Source organism: Muntiacus reevesi, chromosome 7 (genome assembly GCF_963930625.1).
Source record: "Muntiacus reevesi chromosome 7, mMunRee1.1, whole genome shotgun sequence".
Classification (NCBI taxonomy): Eukaryota; Metazoa; Chordata; class Mammalia; order Artiodactyla; family Cervidae; genus Muntiacus; species Muntiacus reevesi.
This window is the reverse complement of record NC_089255.1, coordinates 77,786,169-77,800,926: the sequence shown is the minus strand read 5'-3', so window position 1 is coordinate 77,800,926 and position 14,758 is coordinate 77,786,169. Positions and strand designations below refer to the sequence as shown.

The window sequence follows — 14,758 nt, the reverse complement described above, 5'->3', positions numbered from 1 at the left end:
ATAACGCGGTCTTGTGTTTTGCAGATGTACCTGGAACTAATGAACAGAAGTCCTTTCTGCTCACCTGGACCTTTCTCAACTCGGTTTTGGCAATTTTCTTACCAGATCTGAAAAATTTATGTCCCCCTCCTCTGCCCCCCCGCCCCCCCCCGCCCCCAATATACCACTTTATCATCTAACCGATGGAACCCAGCTCAGCCTTTTTCACTGAATGGGTGGAGAAAGGGAAAACTAGGCAACTGAATGGGGGGAAGGGTGGTGTTAAAAATACCTTTGGGGAGGGGGGGGTGCGTCAAGCAACCTTGGGCTTCCCTTGTGGCTCAGCTGGTAAAGAATCCGCCTGCAGAGCGGGAGCCACGGGTTCAATCCCTGGGTTGGAAAGATCCCCTGGAGAAGGGAAAGGCTACCCACTCCAGTATTCTGGCCTGGAGAATTCCATGGACTATATAGTCCATGGGGTCGCAGAAGTCGGGACACGACTGAGCGACTTTCACTTTCAAGCAACCTTACTCCCAAGTGTCCAGTCCTAACTCCTGATTCCTTTCTCTTGGACAGGACTCGGACGGCCCAAGGATGAGGCGAACTGAGGGAGAAAGACCGGCGCCTCTGTCTGCAATCCTCCCTCCACCTGTGTGCCACCTCGGGCTGCATTTTCCGGACCCGAGGCAAAAAAAAAAAAAAGAAAAAAGAGCGGGGAGCACACTCTTCCCGGCACCCGCCGGGCATCGGGGCGGCGATGGACAGTGGGCCGCCGGGGGAGGAAGGCGAGTCCGCAGACCCGCGACCACTTTGATTGTTGCGCGCCTCCAACTTCACAGAGTGCACCGCTCAGGGAGGGGGCGGGTGGGGTGCAGCCCAGCCTCCGCCCAGCGCGACCCGGGTCCTCGCACGGGGGAGGAGCTGTGGTGCGAAAGCCCCAGCCGCCGCCCGCGGTCTCAAGGCCAGCCGCCCGCGTTCTTCCGGCCCCGCAGCCCGCGGCGGGGGAGGGGCCGTCGCCGCCAGCGTTCTCCCGGCCCACCGCGGCCGGCGGAAGGGCCGCGCGCATCGCGGAAGCGCGGCCGCAGCTGTGGATCAGCTGCTGGAGGAGGCGGAGGAGAGGGAGGAGTCTAGGGGAGGTGGGGGGTGGAGGGAAAGGGAGGGAGGGGACCGTCAGGAAGCCGCGAACGCCACCGAGTGTCTGCACACCTCGCTCTGTCTCTTGCTATGGCTGGTTAAAAGAACCAGCCGGATCGCAGCGCGGGGGGAGGGCCGGGTGGGGGGGTGGCGGTGGAGAGCGGCGGCCGCGCGTGAGGCCGAGGGAGGGGCGGCGGCGCGAGCGAGCGGCGGCGGCGGCGGCGGCGGCGGCGGTTCCAGCATGAAGAGGAGAGCTGGCCTGGGGGGCAGCATGAGGTCAGTGGTGGGCTTCTTGTCCCAGCGGGGCTTGCATGGGGACCCCCTGCTCACTCAGGACTTTCAGAGGAGACGCCTGCGAGGCTGCAGAAACCTCTACAAGAAGGACCTCCTCGGCCACTTCGGCTGTGTCAATGCCATTGAATTCTCCAACAATGGAGGCCAGTGGCTGGTCTCAGGTAAATCAACCCCCTTCCCCTCCCCACGCTTCCCGGCCCCCTTCCAGCCTCCCCTTTCCGCTCTCTCTCTCTCTCTCTCTCTCTCCCTTTCTCGCCACCCTCCTCCTGCTCTCCGTCCCTACCCCCTCTCTCCTCAACCCACACCACCCTCCCTCCTTCTTCGGCGGTGGGAAGGTGGGTGTCAGATTAAAACCCTGGCAGGGGGAGGGTGGAAGGGGGAAGAAGAGAATGTCTTCTATTAAAAAAAAAAAAAAAAGACCTAAAATGGTTGACAGGTCCTTAATTCGCTTTATCCCGAGTGTAAAGTGATCTGTCCAGATGACTGCCCTGGAAGTGTGGGTCGGCGAGGAGGGGGGGGCGGGCGAGGTTACGGCCTGACTAAAGTTTGATGGGAAACTCTTCCTTCGTGTACTTTAAAAGGTGCGGGGGGCCTTTGGGCGTTTTGGAGCGGGAGGAGGCCGAGGCGCGCCTCAGGCCGGGGTTGGGGGGAAGGGAGGGGGAGCTCGAGCCCCTGTCGCCGGCGTCCTGGGAAGGGGCCTTGGGGGGGCCGGGGGTAGGGCGGTGACAGGGCTGGCCGCTGGGAGGGGTCGGGGCTGCGACTCCGGTTGAGCCGAGGGGAGGTGACGGGCGGGTTCCTGTGGGCCGCCCCCCTCGGCGCCCTCAGGGGCCCCAGCGCCATCTCCTCGGGTCCTGGGGGTGGCCTCTTCCGTGTCTTGTTTTTTTTCTGGTTTCGGGAGTGCCGAGGACTCTGGAAGGCCAAGGGGCACCGGCCTGAACTTGTGAATGCGCAACTTGTGAGGGCAGGCGGTGGGGGGTGGGGTGGGGGGCGACCCCGGGAGGCTGGTTGGCGGGAGCCGCGAGCCCGCACGCCCCTTCCCCGGCGCCTGCCTGTTGCAGGTGGTCTCCGCGCCTCCTCCTCCCGCCCACCTGGGCTTGGTTGCCCCCTCCCAACTCCCCCGACTCCCCCTCCGGTGTGGGGTAGGTGGCGAAATCGAGGCCGGGGCTCCGGCCCGGCGATGTAGGCCTCGCTCTCCCGGGGCTCCTAGCGACAGGCAGCTGAATCGATAGCCTATTGCTCCCGGGGAGGCCGGGGCCGGGCGGGTGGTGGCGACAGCTGCCCCGGAGGAGGTGCGCCTGCGGCCCCTGGGGGCGCTCGCCGCCGCCCTCATCTCGGGGGGTCGTGGGCCCAAGGCGGGCGAGTGGGAATGGGGTACGCTGGGGACGGCTCCCAGAAACCCGGCCCAGGGTAGGAGGGCGAAGACGGCTGATCTGGCGTTCCCGCTCGCCTTCTGCCCTCCCTACCCCATCCCTTTTCCTACGTCTAGAGGGAGGAAGGGGGAGCCCTGCGCTGGACGTGGCGCTTCGCTTCACCCAGCCCGGTCCCTGAATGGTTTTCTAATTTACGTCAGTGGGCAACTCGCCAGAAACTTCTGGGATCCTGGCAAAGCATCCGTCGTCTTCGGGAGTAAACTCTTCGCGAAGTGGCACGGGACGTGCCGTCCAGTTTGGGGGTAGCAGAGATAAGACTTGGGATCATTTCACGATAAGCCTTCTGGGGTTTCTCCAGGACTGACTTGACTTCTCCACCTCGTATCATTTTCTCTTTGACTAGGTAGAGTTTGGCCCTAGATCATCTCATGGAGACATCTGATATCCCACTTTGAGGCATACCCCCAAACAAAAGCTTCCTTCCCTCACAGGGCAAAAATGGGGGGAAGAGCTCTTAAAAGAGTTAACAGTTTTTTTCCCCTAACTGCTACTGCTGTATTCATCATAGTCTGTCTTCTTCCTAGACTGATGTTTTCGGACAGAGATATTCCCAAGTAAATGTACCCTACAGAGTGAGGGAATTTGTCGGGGGGGAGGGCGGCAGGGAGGTGCTATTACAGACTGAGCTAAGCATGTTGATTAAATGATAAATGCAGTCATACATTGCTCAATTTAACAAGCTTTTTAAAAATAACATTAAAAAAATAAAAATAACATTTATTAAAATATAATTCACATGTCATACAATTTATCCATTTAAAGTTCATTAGAACTTTTTTTTTTTTAAGGCGATAAAAGCCTCCTCTTTACCGTTTTTCCCTGTGTTGTATGTTCCCCTTTGTCTGACGTGAACCCCATTTTCTCTAGACTTGACCAGTTCATTTCCTTTATCTTAATTTTAGTCTATAGAAGAGCAGGACCCTTTCCACAGGGCAGCTCTGGTGATCCTTCTGGTTCTAGGCACAAGTAGCCCATCTCCATCAGTACTTCCTGGGTTCCAGCTTTCTTTGCCCCTTACCCCCCCTCCCCCTCACAGTTCCTCTAGCTCAGTCCTTCCTGTTTGCTTTTTATACTCCTGTCCCTTTCCGAGTCTTGTAGTAGGCTTTTTCCTGCTCCTCCAGTTTAGCTCAGGTAGTGTTAGCTTTTCTTACTTGTTCCCAGAAGGTAGGTAGAGTTTTGGTTAATAGCCTTATTAGCTTATTCGTGTGTTATGAATACAACTTACACAACAGAAAGTTCCTCCTGTTTGCTTCAGATAAGGAAACCCCCTTTGGGAGTCATAAATACACCTTCACTTCTTAAAGCTAATTAAATTTTGTTTTAGGAAGTCTTTCAGTAATCTTCCCAAATTTAAAACTATTTAAGGTATCATATTTACATTTTATCTATCATTGTTCTTCAGCAGTTAACACCTGAGGGGAAGAGCACAAGATATTTGAGGCTAATGCTATCTATTCCTAATGTTTCACCAAAAATGTGGTAAGAGGTCAAATGAGATTACTTTTATGCATTTTGTTGTAGTTCCTATATCTTGTCTGAATTGGTTAAAGCCCTCAAATGTGATGATTATGATGATATAATGTTCCATAGAAAAGGAGATCACATATGTGATTATTAGAGGCAGGGGTCGGGTGGGGGGGCGGTGAGCAATTGGGTGAAGGCAGTCAAAAAGTACAACCTTCCAATTATAAGATAAACAGGTACTAGGAATGAAATGTATAGTGCAGTTGTTAACACTATTGTATGTTATATATGAAAGTTAAGAGTAATTTTTTTTTAAAGAGTAACTCTTTAGAGTTCTCATAACAAAAAATTTTTTCTACTTTTTAAATTTTATATCTATATGAGCTGGTGGACCATTCAGTAAACTTACTGTGATTATCATTTCATGATATATGTAAGCTGAATCATTATACTGTACACCTTACAGTGCTGTATGTCAATTATATTTCAATAAAACTGGAAGAAAAGCAATTTTTATAAAATGATAGATTGCCTTAGTTTGTTCACTTTTTATTTTCCAATTGTTTGGGCAGGCTCACATTTCTTTTAACTGACACACGCTATTTGTATGGAGTTTTTTTGTTGTTTGTTTTTTCTTTTAAATTTTGTTTGGTCATGCTGGGAGGCTTATAGGATCTTAGTTCCCTGACCAGGAATTGAACTGGGGCTGTGGGAGTGAAAGCGCAGAGTCCTAACTCCTGGATTGCCAGGGAATTCCCTGGCACATACTATTTGATAGAATAAACTTAGACCTAGGGCAAAAATACTTGATGAATCCTGTGACCTTATAAACAATTCTGTTTGTTAAGGACACATCATTGGTTTTTTGTTCTAACAGCTAACCCCTTTTCCAGGGCACAGTGAGTTCAGTAGATATTAAGAGTAAAACAGAGACAACCAAGAAGGAGAAAAGGTGCTCAGCTGGGAAGTGAATGTAGGACAGCAATGAGTAGGAGGGTGGTTTTTGGACATTTTAAAATACAAAAGTGCTTTAGCCTAACAAATATTTTTGTTTGTTACTGTAAAGGGTGTTAACTGTGGTATCAGGTAAGGCAGTGTGGTATAGCATACACATGGTTAAAATCACTGCTAATTCAATTGACAAGAGGAGCCTGGTGGGCTACGGTCCACGGGGTCGAGGAGTCAGACATGACTGAAGCGATTTAGCACAGCACAGCACACGTCATTTAATGTGTGACCTTAGTCAAGTTGCTAAGCCTTTCTTTCCTGATGTGAGCAGGGAATACCAGCACCCACCTGAAGGGCTGTTGTAACAACTACATTAGGCCAGGTAATGAACAGAGTGCAAGGCCTCTCAGAAAAAATGCTGAGTTTGTTTTCTTTCCCCGTTGTACTTATAATTCATGATGTCGTAATTAGCTGACAGTTGTTCCTAGAGTGCTGGTAATGAACATGTGCAAATTGGGCAGACAGGATAGTTTTGTGACTTTTTGATGTGGAATGAGGAGGTACAGAATGGTATGGGACAAGTCTGGAATTTGGTGTCACATGATGTTGGAAGCTCTTCTAGTCTCAAATTGTTTGAATTTAGGCAAGTCCTAATCATTCCTCATCAGTAAACTGGGATTATCAAATTACTGTCATTACCTAACAAGGAGGTGTATTCAGTGAAATGTCATATGTGAAGGTACTTTGCAAACTCCATAGGTTTGAGTGAACATTACTGTCTGTGAAGGACAGTTTATGCTTGATGCTTGCAGGTTTCGTCTTAGAATATTTAAGGGTGTTAATTCTTTGAGAGAGGTGAGGAACAACAATTGTATATTGAAATGGTACTTATGAGAGATCCTAACACCATCAAAGAGGTTTATGCTAGTGCACTTATTTAGGGCATAGCCTAGGTTTACCTTTTGAGTCTGCTTGCATCTGATTTTTTAAATTGCCTTCAGTGTCTCCTCTTTGTTGCTGTTGTTTAGTTGCAAAATTATGTCTGAGTCTTTGTGATCCCCTTGGACAATAGCCTGACAGTCTCCTCTGTCTATGGGGTTTCCCAGGCAAGAATCCTGGAGTGGGTTGCCATTTCCTACTCCAGGGGATCTTCCAGCCCAGAGATTGAACCCGAGTCTGCTGCATTGGCAGGCATATTCTTTACTGCTGAACCACCAGGGAAGCCCTGCCTCCTCTTATGTTTCTCCTTTTCCCTCGAATGGAAATATGTTTACTTCAAAGTCTTTTTATTTTCTCCTGGGGAAGATGAACATCTTCCTGGAATCTGATTGGAAGACCAATCAGAACATAGCCCTGGGGGAATTCCTGACGGTCCAGTGGTTAGGACTGGGCATTTTTCACTGCCAGAGCCAGGGTCAGTCTCTGGTTGGGGAACTGAGATCCTGGAAGCCCCCCCCCCCAAAAAAAAAGAATGAATGTAGTTCTGTATATATATCTCTGCTTTCTTGTATCTTATAAATGGTTTGTATAAACAGACTTAGCAGTAAACAAAAATATTCAGCTCTTTGGGATAAGAGTTGCTGTAATATTATTTACCCTGAATTGATGCTTAAGACCTTGGAACTTGTAGCACCAGCATATTAATAGCCCATAGTGTGAAGTTTTGAGTTATAGTGAGAGATTATGATCTCTTTTTTAACCCTTATGACCCAATGTAGAAAAAGCACCTTCAGAAGCTTTTCAGATACCATCAGCAACTGCACTATTTCAAAGTGTTAATTAAGTAGGAGCTGTGAATGGGGAGAGGCATTTAATTACTTGGTCATAATATTTAGAATTGAACTCACTATTTAGTCCTATTTCTTTTTTCTGTGGGTCTCTGACTTATCATTATAAGTATCCACAGTTATACATAGAGGTTAAGAGCATGAACTCTGGATTGGGAGTGCCTAGGGATGAAAATCAACTAAACCGCTTGCTTACTGGGTTACCTTTGACAAGTCACTCATCCTTTGTGTTTCCGTGTTCATACAATAAGGACAGCGATACATCTCACAGGGTTGTGGTAAGTGTTGAATGAAGTAATACTTGTAAAGTTTTTCTAGCAAGTATCTAGACCATACTGTTACTCTGGTTGCTGCTACTGCTGCAGTTGTTGTTACTGTTGTTGTTTAACTTGAACTTCACAAAAATCTTTTAAGAGAGTGACACCTCAACATCTAACATTTATTGCAAATGGCACAGAACAGTGTGAAAAATTAAGAATGATCTCAGTGAGGGGAACTATTAGAAACGCTTTATGAATAAGCTTAACCCCAATACTATTGTCACAGCATAATTTTAAGCATCAAATAATAGCTGTGATAATAACTACATGCTTAATTGGAACCTATTTAACTGATGATCATTTCCTGTTGCCCAATCACTGGTTGTATTTCTTTTGCGGGAGTGGGGGGGTTAGGCTGGGCTACTAAGTTTATGTAATTAAGCTTTATTTATTTATTTTTAAATTAATTAATTTTTTTGTCTGCACCTTGAGGTATGAGGGATTTTAGATCTTCCCTGACCAGGGATTAAACCCACAGCCCCTGCAGAGAAAATGTGCCATCTTAACCACTGGACTACCGAGGAAGTCCCTATATTTCATTTTATAGAATCAGTTTTCTGTAAATTAACTCATGTAAGAACATATTACGTACAGGCAAAGTGTTTGACTTAGCCAGTTAAATGAATTCTGACTTTATAAAACTTCTCACATGTTTAATTAGAATGAATATCTTGGTCCAGGGGTTAGTTTATCAGGAGAAATAGGGCCAGATTTCTGACTAAGCTTTTGTTACATACATTTTGACATGGTGATTAGGAGAATTCTTGGATTTTCTTCTGGGCTTTTCTATTTACTGATAATTCATTGCTGTGAAGGTGTTAAATTTTATTCTTTGGTCTGTTAGTTCCACAAATAGTTTCTGAGCACATGCTGTTTATCAGACAGGAGCTATGGGAAGCACAGAGATGGTGAATCAGGTGTAAATCATACTCTTAAGCTTGCATTTGTGGAACTTTTATTTCTCAGTTGTAACAGTGTGTGGCCCTTTAAAATTTTTCTCTTCTGCTTTATGATACTTTAATAGATATTTGATTTTTTCTGGTTTTTAGTGTTTAATATAGCAGAAATCCCCTTGTCTGTTAGCCTGAATGGGAAAAAAAGATGGCTCATAGAAATGGCCTTGAAGGACACTGCTATGATAAATTTTAGAGATCATGTCACAAGGATATGGTATCACAGATATTTATAGATACACATTATTTTTCCCACTCGTTTTTCAGTCAACTAATTGCTATCTGTCAAAGACTGGCAAATGTAAAATTATGCCTGGATTTGTCACTTTTGCTTTAAAATAACCTAGTGAGTTTTAACTGATGGCCACCAGTTTCATTAGACATTATAAGTACATCAAAAAATTCTTTATTTTCATTATTGTTCAGAAGATCATCACTGAACTTAGTACATTTTTTGATCCCTAAGAGTTCTGAAGAGCCGTGGCCCTCAGTTGTGTATCCTGGCCACACATTGAAGAGAGGTGTCAGCCAGGTACAAGTGTGTGCTCATTGATTTGATTACTGATAGATTTGGATGTGAAGTAGTTGTAATCATTTAGATCAAGGACACTTTATTGACCAGTAAAACTTGAGACCCAGGAGTGCTGCTTTCTGAATTCAGAGTTAAGTGTGTTCATTTGTTTTCTCATGAATTGAGCAAGGTGAAGATCACTTTCATTGCTTATAAACAGTGTTTAATTTTGATCTTTTTGTTTTCTTTTTCATGGTTTCAAGAAAGAAGTAATTGCTTTTCTTATTGTTTTAGTCTGAATTTAAATACTCAAGGGTGAAATTAAAGCCTTTTAAGGTTAAAGGAACCAAAATCCTAATTCAAATGAAGATTATGTAGGTTAAGAAGGAATCAATTCTATTTTCAATTCTTGGTGACCCACATTATATTAAAAGTGTTATCTCTTATAGTTTAAGAACTGAATATTGATTTGTTAAGATTAATGCTTAGATTATTGTGGAAACATGAAATTACATTTATTTTTTACTTAATTTGTGTTCTTTAAATTTTTTGCTTTTTAAGTTATAAGTAACCTATAATAGTTGGGTTACTATTTGCCAAAGTGTGGGTATACAAGCTGACTTTAAGGGATCTTTGAATGACTATTTACATTTTAATAGTTAGTACATTTATTTTATACAGGTTAGAAAAGTTAACTAACCTGTATAAAATAGCTTTCATGGATTTATTGCTTAAATTTTTAAAAGTTCTTTTAAAGAAAAATGATAGTGGCTGTGTTATGTAGCTGTGGCAAAAATCAAAACTTGACTGATCTTGACTGACTGGGAAATACTACTTTAGAAAACCTATTGGTTTCGTCCTTCTTTCTCATGGAATCAGAGGGATGGAAAGGTCTTCATTTACTGGAAGAGGGAGTGGAGAAGTAGAAAGGTGACTTGCCCAGAGTGCTCGGTTAGTCTTTGGCAGTGAGGACTGAGTAGGGTTCACTGCTCCTAGGCAAGAGCTGCTTGTAGGTTACCTTATAGTAATTTTTTGCCCCTTCTTATCAGGCAGGCGACCTTTTCTGGAGCTCTTCAAAAGAACTGAAAGCTGAATGTTAGCAATTTCTGAGCACATGTCCAACTCTAGTTGCTCCTCTTAGATGATAAATTGTATTGCTATGTTTTGATGTAAATAACTTGCTTCAAATAGGTATGTTATGTTTATTCATTTAAAATATTTACTGAGAACACACTGTCTGCCTCCTTAATCTCAATAATAGCTCTGAGATACTTTTTAAAACATTTATTTAGCAGATAGTGTGTGAAAATGCACACACGTTTGCCACGCCCTCTGCTAAGCACTTTGTATGTCTTATTTGCCACTTACAGAATAGCCAGTGTTACTTACGATCTAGAAAGATGGGGGATTTGAAGGTTTTGTATTAATTGTCATAACTAAGTGCTAAAGAATCAAGAAAGGACACTGATAGATGACTGCTGAGGATCTGTGATGAGAACAGGTAGGGCAGTAGTGGGCTGCCCTGGCGGCTCAGATGGTAAAGAGTTTGCCTGCAATGTGAGAGGCCCGGGTCATCGAGAAGATGCCCTGGAGAAGGGAATGGCTACCCAATACAGTATTCTTGCCTGGAGAATTCCAGGGTCAGAAGAGCCTGGTGCGCTACAGTCCACAGGGTCCTACAGAGTCAGAGTGACTGAGCGACTAACACTCACTCACTCACTCACTCACTCAGGGCATTAGTAGGAATATAGATACTGGAATTCATTGTCTCTTGTTAAAAAAAACATGAAATAGAATTCTAGGAATGAAATAAGATTTTTTTTTTACTACCTTATATATTACCTTAATCTTTGTAGAAAATTTGATTCCAATAGCTGCTTCCCAAATTTTTATTCTTTTCAGCTTTAATACTTGTTACTCACCACTGCCAACATAGTATAAGCTCCCTAAAATTTAACTCATTATCTTATATCCCCTGCTGATCTCTCAAAAATCTACAGTGCTCCCCAGCATCTACCACATTAAGTAGGAATGGTTCATCTGGTGTTCGAGATATTACTGTTTATAAAAATAAATGTTCAACAGTGACTTATCTGGTAGTCCAGTGTAAGACTGCACTTTGACCTCAGAGGTGCGGGTTCCATCCCTGGATGGAGAACTAAGATCCCACTGCAGTGGTGTCAAAAACAAGAAGGAGGAAAATATTGTTTGACAATAAACTGAGGCTTAGAGAAGTTAAGTAACTTGTGAGACCTGTAGTTTGTGGTGAAGCTGGATTTCCCGCCTGGGTCTGCATGAGTTCTGAGACAAGCTGCTAACTGCTCTGAAATTTTTAGAATGTTATATACATTTTAAAAGGATTTGACCTTTCCCCTGTATTCTCATCTCCCTATGCTATCACTCTGGTTTGCTGAATGGTTTTTTTCACCTTTATGTGAAAACAGGAAGGGGTTGGGGTTGAGGGGATGGATCATGGGCTTCGAGCACATAGGCACAGTTCTGGTCACAGCTTCAGTTCTCACCTCTCAAGATCTCTCTCAGGACTGAAACTTAACTTTACATGGATTTTGATTTTGGCAGTCTTCTAAAGTCTTCTTTCCTAACACTGCATGTTTCATGCTTGCTTCTATAAACCATGTGACTAACTTCATACAGGGTTAAACTCACCTGCTTTAGTCTGAATAGGAGTGGGTATACATACTCTGGTTACCAAGTTAGTTCCTATTCCCCATTTACCTCACTAGAAGTACAAACAATATATATGTATTCACTGAGCCTGTGATTTGAGTTTGATTTCTGCTGAAAGTATGCTGCTTGAATATGTTTGGCTGAATTCCAGCCAACAGAAATAAGTGTATTTCCTTATAATTATACATGGGGAGAAAATATCTATGCCTGGGGCAGAGATAAATAATGTGCTTCAGAATAAATTGCTTTTTGGAAGAAGGTTTAAGCAATGCAACTTGGGAGATCTGCCCAGAGTGCCCAAATGACTGTAAGTCATTTGGAAGCACTTTTAACACTAACGAGTATGGTGTTCTTGCAGGTTAGGTTTACTTCTGTCACCAGCAGCTTCACTCTGTTTCTGTGAGAAGAGAAGGTGTTTTGGTTCCTTCCAGAGTTACTCACTGATTGGGTGAAAAAGGAGGGTTACTCTTCAGGTTCTGATCTTGGATTCCACTTGCCCTTACGTCAGTTTTTATAGGTCAGGGATTAAGGGGAAGAATTGACAACAGCAGTTTGTCACTTTAGATACCTGTTCTTCCCATGCCTTCATGTTCACACTTCCTTTGTCACCTTGCTCACTCCTTGCACTTTGCAGTGTTAGATACCCGAGATTCTGTCATGTACCTCTTGGGATGCAGAGTTGATATGCATTGGAGATCAGGTCTGTGTGCTTTGAGTACTGTTTTCCTGTTAGGACCAATCTTAAAGGAGTTTATTCCAGAGGGCTGGGACACGTAGGAATCAATGAGAAAATGGCACCAGAGGTAGCTGACAAGTTTATATTGTACCCAAGGAGCAGAGATGATATTAGCTGAAAGGCTGATTTCCATCTTCCCTGTTGCCTCTGCTGGGGCTCCTGTGGTTGATAAGGTGAGGTAAGATTTCGTTATATGGTCGATCAGCTAACTCTGTAGATCCCCTGCCTTTGCTTTGTTGTTGTTTAGTTGCTAAGTCATGACTGACTGTTTTGCAGCTTCATGGACTGTAGCCCGCCAGGCTCCTCTGTTCATGGGATTTTCCAGGCAAGATTACAGGAGTGGGTTGCCATTTCCTCCTCCAGGGGATCTTCCTGACCCAGGGATTGAACTCGCATCTCCTGCATTGCAGGTGAATTCTTTACCACTGAGCCGCCGGGGAAGCACCCCTGCCTTTGCTGGGGCCCTTAAAACCTAAGATGACCATATATCTGATTTACCTGGGACCCAGTTTCCCCATAGACCTAATACAATTATTAGTGCTCTTTCATTCCTAAAAGGTCCTGGTTTGGATGATAAGTCATATGGCCACCTACTCATGACCATAAGAGCTGTCTGGCACTCTGGTAGAACCAAAGCCTTAGTCTCTTCACTCCTCCTATTCACTGTTGAATGCCTCTGCTGGAAAAGTCTCCAAGCCTCCATTCTCCCCATGTCAGGTCTTTCAGCTGCCACTTTGAAGGTATAAGTTTGAGAGGCAAAGAGGTTGGGTAGTCATTTTTCTCCTTGTCCTAGACACCACCCCCCTTCCCCCTCCAAAAACAGGCTAAAACCGTTAAGAAAATGCTAGATCTAGAGGCTAAGTTACCTCCTCCTTTCCATATACTTCCTCTTATAGTTCTTGTCCTGCTATTCACTTGTACATTCTTTTTTCTTTTCTTTTTTTGTTCTTTAATATTTGGCTGTGCTGGGTCTTCATTGCAGTGCTGCAGGCTTCCCTGTTTGTGGCTTGCAGGCTCCAGAGCACACGGGCTTAGGATTTGCAGTGTGCGGGCTTCTCTCTAGTTTTGGTGCTCAAGCTTAGTTGCCCTGCAGCCTGCGGGATCTTAGTTTCCCTACCAGAGATCGAACCTGTGTCCCCTGTGTTGGAAAGTGGATTCTTAACCTCTGGACAACCAGGGAAGTCCCCTTCCTTTCTTTTTTAAAAAACTCTTTCCTGTGGGTTGGTTTTTTTTGCAGAGTTGATTTTGAGGAAAGGCATTTTGATGAATGATTCTCCACTGAGTTGGGATTTTTTTCCTGAGGTGTTTTTAACCCAAAGTGATGTGATATAGATTTTAAAACCATGCCAAAGGCTTAGCTTTGTGGATTATCTATCAAACGCCAGGTAATTACTTTGCCAACAAAGGTCCGTCTAGTCAAGGCTGTGGTTTTTCCAGTGGTCATGTATGAATGTGAGAGTTGGACTGTGAAGAAAGCTGAGTGCCGAAGAATTGATGCTTTTGAACTGTGGTGTTGAAGAAGACTCTTGAGAGTCCCTTGGACTGTAAGGATATCCAACCAGTCCATCCTAAAGAAGATCAGTCCTGGGTGTTCATTGGAAGAACTGATGGTGAAGCTGAAACTCCAATACTTTGGCCACCTCATGCGAAGAGTTAACTTATTGGAAAAGACCCTGATGCTGGGAGGGATTGGGGGCAGGAGGAGAAAGGGACAACAGAGGATATGATGGCTGGATGGACTCGATGGACATGAGTTTGAGTAAACTCCGGGAGTTGGTGATGGACAGTGAGGCCTGGTGTGCTGCGATTCATGGGGTTGTAAAGAGTCAGACATGATTGAGTGACTGAACTGAACTGAAAACTAATTCTTACTGTTGTTGAGGCCTGGTGTGCTGCAATTCATGGGGTCGCAAAGAGTTGGACATGACTGAACGACTGAACTGACTGACTGACTGACATTTGGAATAAAAGTTTACGCTTTCAAGTGTATAGTTTGGCCCTGTGAAGAGTTTTCAGGTATTGTAATTTTTCAGGTATGTGGGCAGTTGGCTGTCTAGTGTCTTTGATGCCGTGTAATGTCATCATTGAAGAAGTTTAAGAGACCTGGGTTAAAGGCCTGATTTCACCCATCTTGTGATCTTAGGCTGCTGATGTTCTGCCCCTGTGGAATCATGCAGTTTTATTGCTGAAAAGAACTAATGATCATCTGACCCCTTTAATTTTACATGTAAGAGCATGAAGGAGTAAAGAGGTAAAATGATTAGCCCAGTAGCTCACAACTAGTAAGCAGTACAAGCAAGATTAAAATCTAAGTCTTCTGACGTGGTCCTCAGTAGGGAAAATATGAGGTTCTGCATCTATAAAGGACTTCCTCAAAGTGGCTTACTCCACCAGTACATTTTATCTGAAGTTTTATTGTCTCTGAAAGGGATTGTTTTGATTAAGTTGGTGATGGCTCATTATTTTGCAGATGAGTAGTAGAGATTTTCCAGGGTGGAGGCAGACTGTCAATCT

At 44.6% G+C, this 14,758-nt stretch overlaps 1 protein-coding gene across 3 annotated transcripts in view; it reads left to right on the top strand.

Annotated features, from left to right (window-relative positions):
- Positions 1-1,271: 1,271 nt before the first annotated feature.
- The window catches only part of DCAF5 (DDB1 and CUL4 associated factor 5), an 87,631-nt gene continuing 74,144 nt past the window's right edge, over positions 1,272-14,758 (top strand). Inside the window, exon 1 of one of the 3 annotated variants that reach the window (XM_065940538.1) lies at positions 1,272-1,389. Coding sequence is in view for 1 of the 3 variants with exons in the window: in XM_065940537.1 (XP_065796609.1) it covers positions 1,355-1,568 (214 nt within the window). In the remaining 2 variants the exon portion in view is untranslated. Of the gene's footprint in view, positions 1,569-2,277; positions 2,363-14,758 lie in introns of those variants that run through there. The other 2 variants (XM_065940537.1, XM_065940539.1) reach the window with 2 other exon arrangements.